General features: G+C 42.0%; 1 protein-coding gene across 3 annotated transcripts; it reads left to right on the plus strand.

The window, feature by feature from the left end:
• Positions 1-5,093: 5,093 nt before the first annotated feature.
• On the plus strand, positions 5,094-19,073 carry ACP6 (acid phosphatase 6, lysophosphatidic). 3 transcript variants are annotated; one of them, XM_054974989.1, is made up of 10 exons: positions 5,094-5,540; positions 8,927-9,055; positions 9,138-9,268; positions 9,621-9,700; positions 10,631-10,718; positions 11,819-11,951; positions 14,504-14,604; positions 14,848-14,943; positions 15,968-16,127; positions 16,443-19,073. In XM_054974989.1, the coding sequence occupies exons 1-10, from the start codon at positions 5,367-5,369 to the stop codon at positions 16,569-16,571; spliced, it is 1,221 nt and encodes a 406-aa protein (XP_054830964.1). In that variant the 5' UTR covers positions 5,094-5,366; the 3' UTR covers positions 16,572-19,073. The 3 variants fall into 3 exon arrangements, with proteins under 3 accessions (XP_054830964.1, XP_054830965.1, XP_054830966.1); XM_054974990.1 differs by having other exon boundaries at positions 16,031-16,127; XM_054974991.1 differs by lacking the exon at positions 15,968-16,127 and having other exon boundaries at positions 16,443-16,573.
• The last annotated feature ends 415 nt before the right edge of the window (positions 19,074-19,488 follow it).

The following is a 19,488-nucleotide window of genomic DNA, read 5'->3' on the forward strand; positions in this document are numbered from 1 at the left end:
AAGTTAGGCTGAGAATGTGTAACTGGCCCAAGGTTACCCACTGAGCTTCCATGTCAGAATGGGGATTCAAACCTTAGTCTTCCAGATCCTAATCTGAAACTCTGACCACTGTATCGCAGAAGCTGTTGTGGGGTTCCTGCTGTTGAACAGAAACAAACTGCTGGCCTGTGTGAGTAATGCAAGTTGCATGGTAGCAAGTCTCCTAGTGGTTACTGCTGGACCTAGTCATCCTTCAAAGGTCAAACCAGCCCTGGAAAGGGCCCTGCCTCCTCCCCCTGCCATTTACCAACAGAAAAGGAGGCTTGAAAGCCTCACTATGGCCACTGAGAGCATTAATTTCTTAATGCTTCTGTCATTTTGGAGAGTTTTAACCCCTATTTTTTTTTAATATTTCAGATTTTTCTGCAAACCTGGGGTTTTTCTCAGGTTTTTAGAAAGATCTGGCTAGTCTGCCCATTGCCCAAATCTCTGGATTTAAGCATCCACAAATGGGGCCGTGTTAAGAATTAGATATATTGCTAAAACTGTAATACAATAGCTATTGCCAATTTGAAAAAAAGCCCTCCAGTGTCAAAGAGGGGAAATGGTGGCTGATGGCTATCATCTGCAACTGCCCTCATGGCGCAGGGTACATTTTCACACCTCAGACTCAGTGGATCTAAGATCTCAAGAACATGGCTTCGCCTTTGCTTTGTTTTAGTTGCAGCATGCTCTCTAGACACCAATTTAGGGTAGAGATAGCAGCATCTAGAAGTTTAGACGAAGAGATGTATAGTTGGATGCCATCAATATAACAGTAACACACAACTCTGCATGATCTCACTCACTGATCTCGTATAAATATTTAAAAGCACAGAAGTACAGAACCTTGAGAAACATCACCAAGTAATTCCCGCAGTATTGTTTCAGCCTTGTAAAAGGAGACTTTCTGCTATGGTTCTGATTTTTTTTAAACCCTGAAACAATGGAGGAAAGTGCCATATATATCCTCTAACCATGCTCAAAATGATTTCGCAAATGGAACTATCAGTTATATTGATTGTAGGTGACAGAACTAAGAGGATCAAAAGAAACATATTTCCCTTATCCTTTTATAACTGGAGATCATACTCCAATGCTGCAAACTGTCCCCATCCCACAACTGGGTTCAAAACCAGACTTAAAAGGGCCAAGGGAAGAAGAATTGCTTGTGTGGTGAACCCCAGCCAGGGGTCTCAGGTCAGGGGGAGCCTATCCAGGGCCACCTGCCTAACAAATGGGTAGCTGCCACCAGGTTCCCTACTAACTCCTAGCAGTGGGGTGGGGAACCAGCCCATGCCTAACCAGACTGTACTTGAGAGACAGCAAGCTGAATCTCAACCAAAACATTATCATAGATAGCACAGATCATATTGGAAAAGACACTGGCCGTTTCCAGACGGCTTACCTGCCTCCGGAACATCGCGCCATGTTGCGGGGAAAACGCGAAATATCGCGTTTTCTCGTGCGAGTTTTGCGTGACGTCACGTGACGTCGCGCAAAACTCACGCGAGAAAACACGATATTTCACGTTTTCCCTGCAACATGGCGCGATGTTCCGGAGGCAGGTAAGCCGTCTGGAAACGGCCACTGTCTTCAGATTGAAGCAACTGAACCAAAGAAATACCACAGAGTCATAAAATATAATTTGTTTATTAATAAGTAATTAAAATACTAAACAAAAACGCATGAATAAAAAAATAGATATAACACAAAAGCTAAATAATCTAGCATCTAAACATACATGCCAAGTATTTAGTCAGCAATACAAAGTTCAGCACCAAAGTTTCCAGGCACCAAAGTATGACTATAAATCCGAGTAACTAGGAATCATATCCAAGCCCCATGTTCAAAAGAAGTAGCTAACTAAACCAACTTTTATCCCCCAAAGCCCAGCAACAGGGCAAGATTAATTAACCACTCAGAATACGGCAGTGACGTAAGAGCCTCTTCAGCTGAACTAGGCTCTTATAGCAGTGTCTATCCTCTACTGAGAATCTAGCTGGTTCAGATAAGCTAACAAGACGCAATGTTACACAGAAAAGTTGACCTTGGGTGCCTCAATCCCCCCTCTAGCAGTTTCAAGGGAGCCTTGCACCTGTGGCAGATATAGGGGTCTCAAGTGCCTGCCATTGGCAGGCAATCTCCTGTTGGTTTTCCTCATTGAGCCACCTGGAGATTGCCCGTCTCTGGCAGACACCCTGGGAACATGCACGGTGCATGCACTCCCAACGAACATGACGACTTCACTTCCAGAACTCATAGATCTAGAGGAGTTAGCCGTGTTACTCTGCAGTTGCAAAATAATAAAAAGTCCAATAGCACCTTTAAGACTAACCAACTATTGAGGCATAAGCTTTCGAGAACCACAGCTCTCTTCGTCAGATGCATGGGCATGCATCTCCATGCATGTGATGAAGAGAGCTATGGTTCTCAAAAGCTCATGTCTCAATAAAGTTGATTAGTCTTGAAGGTGCTACTGGACTTTTTACTACTTCCAGAAATGACATCTTTGGGCCAGCCACAGAAGTGCTCCCGCACTTCGTTTGGGACCGATTCTCAAAGACTTGGCTCCGCGCAGAGTGCAGGAGTGCTCCCACTGCCAGCATGACATCACTTCCGGAAGTGACATCACGTTGGTGCCGGGAGCACATATGCACTTCGTGTGAGTGAAGAGAAGAAAAAAGGTGAGTGCTGGGTCCTCTCCACTCCCACTGGGAAGGTAAGGGCTCCTGGTAACCCTAGGTAACACAGATGTCTCTGGAACTGAGATCTTTCTTTTTTCACTAGCACTGTTCCCAACAAGCATTGCAAAATTCTGGTCAAGCAGGCATAATTCTTAACACATGTTAGGCCCAAACCAGGCACGTTTTTCACAGCCTTTAGTTGGTGTGTCACTATTTGCTCTACAGTCTTGCCCCAAACAAGCAGGTTAGTAGCTCTGTAGATAGTTTGTAGTTGGTCATCCTTATCTGGGGATGCTTTTTGTCCCCCTAGCAAAGCATGCTGTTCAAGCACCTAGGAAACTGACTGGGAGTCAAGCACATGATTATCCTTGACAGAGAAGCTCTTAGTTTGCCCTAACAAGTTTTAACTAAGCAAGAGGCAACTTTACAGGTGCGGCATTCACTGCCTCAAGAACTGTCTTATTAATGGCACCTCCCTTTAGAGGGTATACTTCAAATGAAAAAGCTTCATGTCAGCATGTGAGCAGGGACCCTAAATTTCCACCCCAAAGTCTAGCCCTGACAACACCACTGTAAGGATCCTGGTAATTTCATTCTATCTTAAACAATCCATACAAATCTGACAAGCAACTGTTTCTAATACCCTCAGCCCGGGAACTGCCCCCAAAAGATTGAATCTGAGAGTTTTTATTAGCAAGGAATTTTGCAAAGGAATCCCAAGGCTCTACAGATATGCCAAGGGGACACTGCTACAACTCTTGTGGACTTGCACCATTACTGTACCATTCTGGCAAATGACAGAAAAATGGATTAACTTTGTCCTGGACTCTGCTTGGTCATGGACAGCTTTCAGCCTACTATTAGGCCACATACCCTTCACATGGGAAACATCACTGAGCAGAAACTTAAGATTACAAGGAATGTTGTTATTGTCAAACACCTCAGCCCTCAGTGCTGGAAACTCCACCAAATGCTTAAGACATGAACTGACATCAGAGAGAAGGACAGCATGACCTATAATAAATAGGATGTAAGAATGAAATTCTATTGTATTAGGGTGGATTTTTATCCCTTTAGGAAAATTAATAATTATTTATTTGTATTTCCCTTCCCCTTGAGGTGGAGGGGGGGGTGTATTTGCTCCTTTCATCATTGCCTCTTTCTTCATTTTCAAGATCTTCCTGTTCAGCCTTTCTGTTCACTGTTTAGCTTTCATGTCTGTGTGCATGCACTCACTGAAACGACGTTAGAATTGAAGTTGCCAGGCCCCCTTACCCTCCTGACAGAAGAGGAGGGTCCTGGAACTCACCTTCTCACTGCCCTGAGAGTGCCCCTGCGCCATCATGCAGGCATGGGAGTGCTCTCGGAACGCTGCAATGACATCACTCCACATAAGTGACATCATCGCACTGCTCCAGGAGCGTGTGAGGGGGGGGGGGACTGTTCTCACTCTTCCTGATAGCCAGGTGAGTGGTGGCCAGGGTGGAGGTGGGAAGCAAGCGATCCCCCACCCCACTGGAGGAACTGGGATCCCTAGTTAGAATAAACATTTTTTTTTTAAAAAAGCCATTCTAGGTAAAAGATTCTGGACAATATATATAATAATATATAGTATATAATCTTTACTATCTGTTGCTGTAAGTAGGTTCTTACTATGCAATTTTTGCTTTGTTTAATGAGTCATGTTAATGCTTATGCACTGTGTCTGATTCCTGGTTAGTTCCAGAATGATTTCTAAAGTCAAATTCTATTGCACTGTCGATTACATGTCCCATCCTGTTGATTGTATTGACTTATTCTGTGCAATCCACTTCCAGTCTCAGTGAGAAAGGTGACTATAAATAACACAAGAGCAAGATTCAGATCCAGTGGTACCTTAAAGGCCAACTAGGTTTCCAGGGTCTTAAGGTCCTACTGGACCCAAATCTTGCGCTTCTACTGCAGACCAACACAGCTACTCGCCTGAAACTATAAATAACACAAGTAAAACTAATTCATACAAAAACGCGACATCTAAATGTTGCAGCTATTAACTCTGCTTGTGTGAACTAATCACCACCTTCAGCCATACTTCTAAAATGAGAATTGTGTTCCATTTCACAGAATGACTACCCAAAATAACAAGACGCTTCTCCTTGAGAAAAGCAAGATATAAGCCTTCTAAATAAAGATGCTATGACGCTCAAGCTGTTTGCACTAACAAACTGCTACTTCCCGCAAACAAAGCCTCACCTCAGCTACTCAGCTCGAAGGCGCCGCTTAATCAGGTCACCTTTTCCCGCGCCCTACACGTGACCGGCTCGAAAGGAACGCGCCGGCCCTTCAAGCGCCCCGCTGTTCTCTGGGAGTTGTAGTCTTTGAAGGGCTTCTTGCGCCAGAAAGCTGACTTCTTGGGAAACCTCATTTCCCAAGGTCCATCTCTGTCCAGGATTCCGCCGAAGGGAGCCCCAGCAGATTCTGAGAGCCGCAAGCCGTAGGACGATGCGCAAGGTGCAACTTAAGTCCAACTAGGGAATTGTAAAGGGAAGGCAATTAAAGTAGACGAGTTCCTTTAGAGGAACTTGCATTCGCTGTTACTCCAGCTGCCTGGTGCTGCCCTCTTCTCGTCGTCACGACTTAACCTACACTGTTCTGGCTCACTTCAGAGGCTCCTTTGTCGGCATGAGTCTGTGGACTCGGGCTGGGGTCTTGGGCGCTCTCGCTTGCTGCGTGCATGGCAGGCGGAGAGCCCTAGCCGAAGCGAGCCGCAAAGACCAGCCGGAGCTGAAGCTGGTGCTGGTTCTCTTTCGGCACGGAGCGCGCACCCCTCTCCGGGCCATCCCCGACGTCGAGCAGGTGAGCCTGGGCTGATGGGGCGCAATAAGAACTGGCTGCGCTTTGATCGTAGGAGGGTTAACGGGTCTGCATCGCGCGGTCCCCCTCGCATCACCCAGATCCATAAAAAGGAAAGACCATGCCTTACGCGGGTCCGCTGGACCCCTGGAATCTCCCCTCTCCTTCTGTTTGCAGCCCTGCAACCGGGTTAGGATAGAAAGTGGGTTTTTGTTTTAAGATCTTTTATTGGGCTGTAGTAGAAGAGCAGGATTTGCATGAGGTTGCACCTTAGAAACCAACTAGATTTCCAGGATATGGGCTTTTGAGAGTCAGAGCTTCCTTCATCAGAGCTTTGACTCTTGAAAGCTTATACCCCGGAAATCTGAGTGGACTTTAGGGTGCTACTGGACCCGAAGCTTGCTCTTTTTGTTTTAAACAATCCTAACGAACACAAACCTTGATGTAGGGCTCTGAAGTGCTTAGGGTGCTTCAATCCCCGTTATAAGACCAAATATTCTATGGCATGTATTTGTACACTGTTTTTGTTCTCTTTGGGGAGAAAAGTGAGGTATAAATAAATAAATATTGCAACTGTGAGCTGAAAATGAGCGCCACGGTCTCAAGGGAATTAAAGGCAGAGGCCAGATGTCATCTAGAGGCTTCCTGACTTCAGAATTCCTAATTCCAAAAATAGGTTACACAATCCTTGAAGGAGGTGCTGCAGGTTTTTTTAGTAGGTCATAAGAGCACAGCAGCCGCATGGCAAAATATGCCAGCCACTGGTCTGGCCACAGCAGGTGGGACCAAAGTATAACTGAGAGAGATTTGCTTTGTTGATACCTTCTTTCTAGCACGAGGATCAAAGTACAGAAAGTATGAAAACAGATCTTCAGACCACAAATCTACAGTCTCATATATAGTTCCCGTTAGGCCTGGAAGCCGAGGCTAATGTAGAAATGCAAACATATTGATAGTATTGGGTAAATAAAATGTAGACCGTGGCAGAGCTCAGGGAATGAATTGACCTGCTGAAGCTGCCTTGATACCGGCAATACACTCTGGCAGGGGCTGCCAACCTCACCAGCCAACAGGGCGTTCCCAGAGTAGATGTAGGAATGTCTCTATAACAAAGGCAGATTGCTTTTTCCAAGACACTTTACTCGTTCAGTATGGACAGGAACTTGTCTTGATTCCTTTAAGTGTAACTATCCAGCAAAGTAACGTGCAGTACTGGTAACAGCCAGTGGGATGCAGTGGAAATAATTGTGCTTATATACTGCTCTTCTAGATAGATTAGTGCCCCGTTCAGAATGGTGAACAAAGTATAATTGTTATGCCCACAATAGAAATGGGGAGCTGGGGCTGAGAGGAGTGGCTTATCCAAAGCCACCTGTTGAGCTCATGGAAATAGTAGGATTCTTTTTGTTTGTTTGTTTGGTTTAAAAAAATAAATTAAAAAAAAAAAAAGAAATAGTAGGATTCGAACCAGTAGAGTGCAGATTCACTGCTCAAACACTTAGCCATTGTGCTGCCGCATCCACATGTAGTGCATGTGAGACTAAGAACAGCAAGGCCCAGGTTCACTTCCACATTTGTCTCTGAAGCTTACTGAGTGACCGTTGACTAGTCACTGTCTCGGCCTATTACCTTTTCTTTATCCTATTGTACATTCTTATTCTGCCCTTCCTCTGTCTACCACTCATGGTTCTCTCTTTCTCTCAACAGCTGTCTGAGGTGGGTTAGGGTAAAAGTGGTTGGCTGAGGTGACTCAAGATTGCTTATAACTGAGTGAGGAATTTGTATTCAGGTCTGTACTCTTACCGCTGCATCACATGACTTCCTCACAGGATTATTTGGAGGATAAATATGAGTGTTTTATGTTTATGGTATGTAAATCATTCACATAGTCCTGAGCTTCCTGGAGGAAGAGTGAGAAAAATATCTAGTAAAGATGACAGGAATTTACTTTTATGTTTTCACCTTTTTTGATAACATTGTGTTAACTATCTTGTTACATTAGCTCCCTGTATTTATTTAGATGTGGCCATTTGTACAATAGTGTTGGTACCTTTACTTCCAATTGAGTGCAAATTTCTGGTTTTGTTTCTCTGCTGTAGATGGTAGACTGTTTGGGTTCGGGAAAAGTATCAGGCTGGATTTTGAGTTTCTGACCAGACCAATGCTTTTCCCAGATGTCATTCATAAAGATTGAATCAAGTGGTGTGAAAGCATTGCAGTTTCTGCTCACCCTCTTCATGATGAGTTTTACTAAATAAAAAAAATGCAATTGTGTTTGGAATGAAGGTGGAAATAGCCTTTTGGTTTCTAAGCACATACCACAGCTGTTAGTAGCCATGTGCTACTAACAGCAGATGTACTTGCAAGTATAAGCATAGAAAGGAAAGATGCAGAGGAGTTAGCCGTGTTAGTCTGTGGTAGCAAAATCAAAAAGAGTCCAGTAGCACCTTTAAGACTAACCAATTTTATTTATTTATTTATTTATTGGTTAGTCTTAAAGTTGCATAGAAAGGAAAAGATTAGTGATATTCCAGAGATGTATAAAGCTCTTTTGAATCTTCCATGTTAAAGCATTTGCTACTTTGCAACGTTTCCAAGACAAGCATTCAGCAGCACATGGATTACTATAGTTGAGTGTACAGTAGTATGCAAGACTCATCCCTGTAGTTAACTGGTGGTCTCGCACCTTTTGCCTCTCTAGAGTAATTAAGTGCAGTGTTTCAGCCAGGGCTTCCTGTAGTGGTCATGAGATGATTTGGTAAGACTTCAAGTTACACTGTTGAATGTTTCAAAATACTAATCCATGTATGTTCCTCAATATTTTACAATAGCATAACTTGCATATTAAACTAGACACCATTGTGTGATCCAGCAGTCCACAACATGGTGCCCACCAAGTGTTTACAGAAAGTGAGCAGGGCCTGGTGGTCTTTTCCTTACTGAGCTTCTGATTGGCTGTGCAAACTTTTAAAAGCTTAGCTATGGTAGCAATTGTCACAATAGCCCAAGTATTTTCACTGCATGACTGAAGTTTAAGCTGTACGTATGCAAGAAAATAATGTAGAACAGTATTTTCATTTTAAAAGGCATTGCATTAAGAGAGATTTTGCCTGCAATTAGAGTTATGCAGAACTTCACTCTCTGACATTTTGTGGTTGGTTCTGCCTCTTGAGGCAGCCATTTTGCAGTTGCAACCCACCACCCTGTGTCAGAATTTCAAAGCTGCCTGCAGGTGAAGAAAGATCAGGGAGCCCTGTCTAATCTGTTGCGAACTATCTATCTCGAAGTCTGTTAAAAGTAATCTGCTCCCCATAGGAGCAGGCTGCTAAGTTGTGTAAACGTCTGTATTCTTAAAGAACTGTTCCTTACCTCTTTTCTTTCTGGAACAGGTGGAATGGGATCCTGCACTCCTGGAGATCCCTGCTCAAACAGAGTTTGATTATGCAGTAACTGATCTGTCTGGAGGTCCAAGACCTTATTCTCCTTATGAAGATCAATACCAAAAGGTTGTGCTGAAGGTGAGAAACCGATTTGGATGCATGTGTTTTGCTTCAGTGATATATTTCTTTTCATAATTTAAGACAACTGCTGTACTTCCAGGGTGGTGTGATTGCTGGGCAGCTGACCAAAGTGGGCATGCAGCAGATGTTTGCCCTAGGGGAGCGACTGAGGAAGCGTTATATCGAGGACATCAGTTTCCTCTCTCCAGCATTCAGACCTTCAGAGGTCTTGTGAGTTTCTTCATATTCCAATCTGTTTCCTAATTGCTTTTGCATTTCTCAAAGATCTACCCTTCCCATCACGTAAAGAACCTCAGTAGACTTTCTGCAAAGTCCCCTCTCACGTAGTACTGCAGTGAGTTCTTTGCTGTATCTTTCCAGCTTGCACAGATATAGGCATCAAGTCTTTTGTGATTCTAAGAGTATTTTAGAGAGTTTGATATTGATAGCAGTTGCCCAGGGCTGGTAGTCATCCATAATCTCCTCAAGGCCATTAGGATATTTGTGTCCCCTCCCCCCCAATCAGTTTGTACAGGAATAAACCACTTGTTTGCTCCACTTCATGGGTTACTTTGTCTTTCAGTGTTCGTTCTACTAATATTTTTCGGAATCTGGAATCCACACGCTGTTTGCTAGCTGGGCTATTTCAACAGCAGAAAGAAGGTTAGAACTGACAGAGAGCTTCTGTTCTCAATCCTGCCTTTGTTTCTCCTTGTTCATTGCAGCATTGCTGTTCTCTTTGAATTTCTCCTTTCATCCCTATCAGTTCCTATACTGGTGAATTCTTTCAGACTGCATCTATGCTGTAAATGAGAAATTGCAGTCTTATGAGAATGCCAAGAATTTCTGCAAAAGTCGCATAGGCCTTCTATTATAATTCACAGTAAAGAAGCTATGATTTGCAATATTCATTTCGTGTTTTGTTCTCTAACCCTGAGTGTCCCTCCTTTACTTGTTCCCCCTGGAGCTTCAAGCCTGGTTTGATTCAGAACAGGATTACCAGGTTCGGAAACGGGCAATGAGAAATGTGAGCAACATGACGCTAAATTGCTAAAGGCTATTAAGTAACTCATCAAATGTTGGTGTGTTATTGTCCTGAAAGGAAGCCAGTCTAGAACCTAAGTGACAAGCAGAAGTTGGTGATGTGATAGCCCAATTTTTTAGTCTAGAGAAGCAAAATATTCTACGTTTATCTTCTATGTTTACACTGCAGTGGTTTTTTAACAGGATTATGAAGAAGAGATTTGCACATGTTTAGGAGATTATTATATAAGCAGAATATTTAAAAGCTATGTATATTGCCACTGGCTATGTGAAGGCATACAATAATATAGGTATCAATTACCAGAGTGGGCTCTAGCATCTTGTAGAAATTTGAGGTCATACACATACAGAGTAAGTTCTCTAATGAGCTTTAAACAAGTAAGGATAGGTGTTATGGGTGGTTTATGATATACACAAAAAAACCCAAATTGTGCTCCTGGTCTGCAAATTCCATTAAAGTTGCATGGAGCGTTGTATTTGTTAGAACTTTTAACATTTAAAACACCAATTCTAAACATACTGCACTAAGACAAATCTTTTATTATACAGGGCCTATTACCATTGTCACAGATGAAGCAAAATCAGAAATCCTCTACCCTAATTTACAGAACTGCCAGCGCCTGAAACAGGTGAACAGGTAAACTGCCATAAGGCTGCTGAAAGTATTGGTACTACTGTGAAGACAAAAAATGTGTTGTTTTAACTGTTATGGTTATGGAGATATGATTTTTTAACCCCACCCTTCCTCCAGATAGGTACGGGCAGTGTATATTGTTTTTCCTCACAACAACCCTGTGTGTCTGACTGAGGGGGCCAGGGCCTGTCATCAGGTCTGTAAGCCACCTTTGAACTGCACTGGAAAGGGAGCATGTATATATTTCAAATAAAAGGGCAGTTGCACCCAAGGAACAAATTGGTTTCCTGTGGCGTGACCTTTCAAAAATGTTATTGTATGCAGGCAATCATTTGCTTATCAAAGGGAATGTTTATTTATGTATTTTAAAAAGTTGTTCCACCTGATCCCCTGAACTGTTTATATGGTTTACTCTGGCTTTTGGAGCACAGCTTCTTCTCTGAAGCAAGTCCAGGCTCGATGTCCTACTTTGCACCCTTCTGCAGTCTATGTAAACTATAGGCAGCTGCAGAAGCCTTTGGGAATGGCCATGCTGGATTTTGTCATAGCGTCATGTAACACTGTGGGAACACTGCAGAGTCGAGGAGTCGCTCTATGAGACGCTCAAGCAGGAGAAAAAAAGTTACTGTTCCTATTCTGTGCAAAGGGCAAGTAGTATAATGTAATAGTAAAATAAGAGTAAAAAAGGCAAAAATGAAAACCTTAGAAAGCCATCTGGGCATGCTTCACACTTCGCTTATTTCCTTTTTTAGCCAGTCAAATGATGCTGATAAAAACCATTTCATTTATGCAATCATCTTCAGGGGGCTATTCTGTAGCCCATCTCAATCACAACCTATTTATATTTCATGGAGTGTATAATGTGCTTACTTTAGCATCTTTTAGGACTGAGCTGACAGATGCAAAAAAAATCTGTCTACCGCAGGACCACCCCTAGCGGTATGAGAAATTGCTCCATTTCCCAAACAGAACAAAGCATTAAAAGCTTCTTGGGTGCTGGGGGAGGCAAAGTCAGAATCCTTCATATCTGGTTTAAAATAACATCCTCTAATCCCAGAGAAACTTTTTTGTAGTGCTCTGAAGTGTTTCCTTTTCCTCACCAGGGAAAGGATGGCCACCATGTGTTTACAGCCAGGCATCTCTGATGATCTGAAGACAATTAAAGAAAAAGTGGGAATCAACAGTGAGAAGCAAATTGATTTTTTTGTCCTACTTGACAACGTCTTTGCTGAACAGGTAAGCAACACTTTCCTAGAAATGTCTATAATATTTTCAAAGCATGTGGGAGAAACTGCACTGAAGGTAGGTTAGTCCAAACAACCATTTAGTTCCTAAATGAGGTTGACTGAGAAGATCCTGCTATGGGGGAAAGCGCCGCTGTTCTCCCCACTCTTTCAGATTCTTTCTCAGAACTCACCTCTCTCAAAGCTTTAGGTTTAACCTCTTTAAACTTGATTAAAGGTGAAAGCGAGTACTTTGGGCATGTAGCTCACACTGCCTTTTTCCTATTCTTGTCTAACTCCTTCCACCCTGTTTTACTCTCTCATTGTCTACTTCATACCATCTGTCATGAAACTCTCTGCAAAGGGCCATGGTGCATTATTTGTTTAAAATAAAGATTTCCTTTCCTACATATGTGCTCAAGGTGACTTGCAATATAAAATACGAAAAACAATAGTTAAAAACAGTTAAAAGACAGATAAAAATACATTAAAAAACTGTCTTGAATAAACCAGTCTTCAGCTGCCTCCTGACACTAAATTATGAGGGATCAGACGCACTTCCCTGTGGAGATTGTTCCATAATCAGGGCTGACACTGAAAGGGCCCTCTCTTATGTGCCCACTAACTGAGTTTCATTGGTTGATGGGGCAGTCAGGGAGTCTCTCTCACTATAATCTAAACTCCGGGGCAGGAACATATGGGAAAAGATTTTATTTTATATTTGATTTATATTCTGCCCTCCTCACCAGCAGGCTCAGGGCCTTCAGATACCCTCATCGCAAGCCAGCACCTTAGATTGGTCTCAGAATAGATTGGTAGCCAGTATAATTGCTGTAATATTGGGACCACATGTTCCCGATAGAGGGGTAAGAGCTTGTTCAGGCAAGTCATCTTTTCCATGTGGATAGTCCTGCCAAAAATCTCTCATGCAAGCATTGGTCATGCCTGTGATCCTAGCAATTCCCTGGCATAAACTGTAAGCACAACTCCCCTGTAGCTGCGAATTGGAGGGAAAGCTCAGGACCAGTGGGAAAACTGCCCTTCAAAGAAGCTTGTCCACCATTTCTGACCTTCTTGATGAGAAGCCAGATATGCATCCAACAAACCAAACACAGCTTAAAAAGCATCCTTGTACTACAGTCCACAGAGTGGACTAGAGCCCAAGAGGGTGCTTTACCTTTTAGGAAAAGAAACATACATCAAAGCATCATATTCTAAACTTCCTCGTTTTTCTCTCTCATGTTATTCCTCACATTCTGCTGCTGATTTCCTGATCAGCTCCTACTTGCTTTAACATTACTGTAACAAAGCTACTTATTTGGGAACCAGTGACATCCTGCTGTATTTTTCTGCAGGGCAAACTGTTAATTCCCTAATAGTAGATAAGGGTGAATGTGGTACCTCTGACGACACCCATTCAGGACACATGCTATTTAGTGCACTCTCCAAATCTCACTACCACAACCATATGGTGATGAAATTTCACCTGGAGTTCCCCACGCCCCACCAAGCTTCAAATGCATCTATCCAGGCCTACCTGGATATAAACACAGGAGCTGTGGAAGGCAGAGGATCTGACCCTGCCACTTGAAAGAGGCAGGGCAAGAGCATACAAAGGAGGACACCTGGCGAGATGCACCTTAATTCCTTCAGCTAAGATCAGGCTGTGAAACTGGAATCCCACCCATTTATCCAGTTCCAGTGAAATCTATTAGATCACCCAGATGTTAAGGGTTTTATTGTGCATGCACGTCTGTTCATTCCAGCTTTCCTTTGACTCTCCTCTTTCTGAATCACTGTATAAATTCAGATTGTAAGCTTCTTGAGGGACAGACCTGTCCTCCTTGTTGACTTACATACTTCAAGGAATGTGTGCATTTATGTTATCAGTCCTGGAGATAGGTGCTATAAACAAATATATGAGAAGGGTAAGTGCACAGAAATATTTTTTTTAAAAACTGATTGATTTTGAAATTGCCAGAAGGAAAATGTAGGATCCTCCTTACACTGCATTCCCATGCAGTCACTCCAGTTTAAGTCCATTGAAGTCATTGGACTTAGACTGGAGTAATTTTGCACAAGATTTTACTGTCAGGAAGCCTCTACCCTGGCCTCTTTTGGCTTGTCAAGCCAGTCCTATGCATGCTTACTTGGAAGTAAACTAAGCCCAATAGAGCTTTGCTCTGAAGCAAACATGCCTATAGTTTCAGCTTATTAATATTATGCTAATCTTTTTAAAGTACATAAAATAAGGGAGAAGTCTAATTGTGAAATATGATCTAGCATTTGGAAGGCTTGGTGTCCAACCCTCTTAACCACAATCCCATCTCCCCAGCTTGGAGGAAAGTGAAAATTAACACAGCTACCTTGCATTTCCAGAAACAAGTTTCATCACAAAGATCAGGGGTGAAAAATGAACCTGGTTCCTTAAATTACGCAAGGCTTTGGATTAGATGAGCTGAAGGTGTCTGATCATGAATAGTGTCTATGCTTGTCTTGGATGGAGAACTACTTGCAAGCTTGTACAGCTGTATATTGTTTGACTTACACACTGCTCTCTTTCAGGCACACAATCTGCCTAGCTGCCCTCTTCTGAAGAATTTTCTACAAATAATTGAGCAAAGAGCCATTGATTCGCTCCTTTATGTCACTGAATGCAACTTAAGGTGAGCAGGACCTTGGCTCAGGGAGGGAGGTGTGTGTGAGTAGGAAAGATTTATATTCGGATTTTTGCTAGCTGAGCACAACTTCATTTTTGTAATTAGAATACAGATCCCCGCCCCCCACACTTAGCTAGTAGAGTCTTCTAGCTTATCAACACTCACTCAACTATAAATTCAAGCCTTATTCTAAGTATGTATTCTAAAAGCAATTTTTATACATATTCCTGACACTACCTTTTCCCTCAGGGAAACTCTTCAGATGTCTGTTGGTCCTCTTCTTTATGAACTGCAGAAGAACATCAGAGAGGCAATAGATCCTTCCTCAGCCGACATCAAGGCCAGGTATATCCTTATAGTCAAGATCTGGCCCCATAAAATGAGTTCAATCTCCCAGATAGAGTTTACATTCTTGAAAACCCAGAGGTACCTCTAGCTTTGCAGAAAAATTAAATTTATTAAAATTAGAAGGCGAGAAGCTGAAACTCCTAAAGGTAATGGTAGCATCCCGCCCCTTATCTTTTAAAAGCTGTTTACAAGAACTGGGGTACCATGGCAACCCGTCATGACTCCAAGATCCCTAGATCATGTTTTTTGTGGAACTGGCTTTATTGTTCTCTCCACACCAGGTGGGACATGATTCACTTAGTGTTTAATAGGTACTAAATTGTGTAGCTGATTCCATGAAGCATAATGTGAGAAAAGAGACATCAGCAACCCAGGATGCCTTTATGCTGGTGGACAGTAGGGGGAGGTATTGAGTGAGGGAGTTGAGAGAGTGTGGGGGCGTGAGAGACGCTGATCTAGTTTCTTCCTGTTCTTTGCAACAGATGATGTACAATACAGATACATCCAGTTGATACATTCTAATCCATTAAGAACATACATATAATATGTGCCTTCAAAAAACATAAGACATAGAAACTGGACTGAAAACAAACAGCGAATGAAAGGAAGCCTGAGGGACAGGGACTAGATTAGATATATGTAAAAATCATAAAGAAAAAAGTATTATAAAGATGGATATATTAGACCTTTGCCTTCTAATAAGAACTGTTGGAGAGATCTGACAAAACCATCCTACTTCAGGTATTTATAAAATTAGACTAACCAGGCAGAAGCCACTTGCCAATGTTCAACAGCAGTGAACAAGTATAATGAAGTGCTGGTGTGTAAAATAGAGAAGAAACAGAAGCAAGAACCACATGCATTCCTGCTTAAATAATCTCTACCCACACGGAAATATATTAGCAACAGAATTAATACTGCATGTAAGTAGAACGGAGATGACAAAAGGCTAACACCTAAAGTATGCAAGTGGAAACAAGATTCAGTTGTGCTAATGTGGGTGTTTTCCCCCCCCCTTCAGAAAGCTCATATTATATGCTGTTCACGATGTTACCCTCTTTCCACTATTGCTGGCTCTGGGAAGCTTCAACTACAAGTGGCCTCCATATGCTTCAGATGTGACACTGGAACTCTACCAGCATTCCAAGGACTGGTTTATACAACTGTCTTATAACGGAGAGGTAAAGAATCCATGCTGATGCCTCATGCAAGAATACAGGGCACTGGCTGCTGAACTGTGGTGGATTCTTCTGGATATGCAGAAGGCAAGCTCTAGCTTGAGCTTCATTTGAATACCAGGCAGAGTAACAAGTCAAGCAGCCTGTTCAAGTTAGCACATGAAGCCTTAGTACTACTTTCTTTGGGTTCTCTTTTTTAAAATAAAGCATCTTGGTTCCCTTGTGCAAGTAGCATTGATGCAGTATAATTTCTGTGTCTCAAGATTTTCTCGAAATGCTTCAGAAGTGTTGCTTAAAATTTGTTTTGTTTTTCTGCAGGAAGTGATTGCAAGAGGATGCAGAGCTGGTCTCTGTCCCTTGGAGGATTTTATGAATGCCATTACACATTACAGCACAAATCCTGAGGAGTACAATCTGCTTTGCTCCAAATCAGATGAGAGACTGTAAAAGGATGACGAACGATAGTAAAATTATATTCTTACTATACATTTCTAAATACCATGAAAACAAGGCATGTTCTCTCATAAATTAACATTTCTAGTGCCGCATCCTTAGATTTTGCTATTGGAAATGAGGAGAACGCTTATCCATTTTGGAAATAGGTTGCTTTAGATGAAAAATGTGTCTAAGATCCCAACTGCATCCTCACAGGACATTTCTGCCCCACAACAAGAGCTGATAGTATAATGGAGCACATAATTCTGCTTACCCTGAAGGGAATGAGAGGTGCCTTCCACATCTGCTATCATTCCTTTGAGCTTTTCAAAAGTTTTAATAACATTTTTAATGAAAATCTTGATCCAAACTCAATATAATCCTAGTCTTTTGTATTGTTTCTCCACAAAGAATGAAAACCCAGAGAACAAGAATAATATGTAAACCTTAAAAAGGAAAGGAGAATCATCATCAGCTCTTGCAAGGGCTTCAATTCCAGCACTTTGGCTGATTGTGTAGTAAAGCTAACTGAACTGTCCCAGTGTGGTTCACACCAGCTTCCTCATGTAAAACCACTTCTGAGGAAAAGGGAAAACACTAATGCTGAATTTTCCAGCACTGGAACTTAACTCAGAAAGAAAACCCAGCACAGGGAATGCACCTTGTTGTAACTTCAAAACTAGCCACACAGACCATTAGGCACTGACCTTTGCTTCCAGAAACCCCTTCACTGTCCTGTTTTTTTAAGAAACTCTAGCCATTAGTAGGACAAACTCTTGCCTTGAACTTTCAAGCAGCTACTTTATAAATAGTTGGGAGTAAACTTCTGTTGCAGAATAAATACGGTATTGCTTTCAGTCATATTTTAAATATGCTCAGCCACACAAAGAAAATCGCTCAACCAAATAACATCACTTCTTTGACACAGGCTAGAGCTGAGTTTGAAGTGTTAACAAAAAAACCTGTTCTCATGCAGAACCATTTTTGACTAACATTGGAATGTAGTGCAGTTAGCGAAAGGGAACAAAATAAAGAAAATAGCTGATGGCAGCCCAGAAATATTTTTAAAAAAAAACTTCCATCCAATTATGGTACTTGGTGGCAATTAAGAATTAAGACTGTGGCTGTTGCAAGGGAAATGGGCAGTATGTCCTTAATATGACCAACCCAAAGCTGTTAAGTCTAATAAATGAGTACTCAGTTGGGATTCCAAATGGTTGCTCCCTGCAGTGACAGCAGCAGTGATAAATCTGGGACATCTTGTATCAGAGGAGGGCTGTGCTGATCTCTGCCCCAGAGATAACTGCTAACCCAAATGAAAGTCAGGTAGCTATGCAAATGACAGTGCTACCATTATTCCTAATCATGGACAGTGGCACTGAATCCTGCACTAGTTTGTTAAGTATTTCTCCCATCCAGCCCACTTCTTTTTAATGCAACCATTTAGTCCAGGAAGCAGTCTGTAAGTACCTCTTTCTTTCAAGAACAACAGACAGGGCTACAGACACAATCATATGCCAGCTCTTAAACTACTCTAAGGATATTCTCAGATACAAGTTGCTCCAGACATCCCTCAGAAATTTCAACTAGGTAAAAAGCTTCTCAGGTAATTTACTGATGTTATTTAAAAAAACGAAGGCAGAAACCTTAAGAGTATCACTACAGGTTGGACCTGTGGTAGCTGTTCCCCAGGCAACAGCTACAGATTGATCAGCACAATGTGGTGAAGTGGGATTTTATGCAGTTTGCTAACACTTCCACCCACTGTAAAGTTCCTTACCATTTTTGGTTACTGGGCACAAATATTTTCCCCAAACAATTCATTCTTTTTTTAAAAGATGTGTATTAAGCTTGCAGTAAATAAATGCTACACATTCCCTGGGTAGACATGGAATTCAGATGTCTCTGAAGAAATCTCTATCCGTGGCAACTCATTGCAAAAGCATGAGATCCCACTGTTTGTACAAACTACCCACTTTTCAGTGGGATTGTACTAGCACAAATGGACTACAGAGATGTATGGACCAAGTCTGAATACAAACTAGTTACCACCCATTGCAAAACTTTCAGTCAACAGAAATGATATCATACAATGCCCAGCTATTTTTTAATTCTGCTGCCCCCAAATTTGTTTGGAAATAACCCAGATACAGGACAAAACTGGATTGTAGTAACAGAGAAAGGAACTAGTTCTGTTTTTTGTAAGAAACAATATATTTTATTTTTCTGACACCACAGCCCTGGCAAGTGGTTTTGTACCAAATTTAATGGAGGTTACACAGAGAACGTTTTACGCTGGGGAACGAAAAAATAGCCACAAAAAAAGTCAGGGTAACTTTTAGTGTCTGTTCCACTCCCACATTAATAGTCACTTGGGGGGGGGGGGGGCGGGGGTTTCTAAGAAAAGAAGAATAAGAAACAGTAAGACTACTGTAGAATGTAACAGTGTCCAAGTCCAGCCTCTTCCTGAAAGTGGCAACACTCCCAGCATGAGAAGCGGCTCTCCAAGATTTACTCCCCAAAATAATACAATGTATTGCAGCTGCCAGAGGAGGAGACAGTAAAGGCTGGGGAGGACTGAGATTTTTTTTTTTTTTTAAGAGTGGGAGGGAGAGACAAAGGTGCTGGACAGCACTCCATAATTTTGAAAAATATGTCCTTAATTTATTTCTTTTAAAAGTTTCCCCCTCATTGAACTTAAGTTCCTTTTGTGCTTTTCATTAATACTCTGCTCTGAGGTCGTAGTTTGGTTTTTCTATACATTGGAGTTGAAGGAAAATAGTCCAAAGTTCTGAAGATGGATTTTCCATCTAAAAGTAAACAGCCTCTCACCCCAAAGACTAAAGTCTCTGCTAAAATCCCTTTTACAATATAGTACAGTACACAAAAATAACCCCCCAAAATAACCAAGAGTCCTGGGAGAAGCCAG

Source organism: Eublepharis macularius, chromosome 3, assembly GCF_028583425.1.
Source record: "Eublepharis macularius isolate TG4126 chromosome 3, MPM_Emac_v1.0, whole genome shotgun sequence".
In the NCBI taxonomy this organism is placed as follows: Eukaryota; Metazoa; Chordata; class Lepidosauria; order Squamata; family Eublepharidae; genus Eublepharis; species Eublepharis macularius.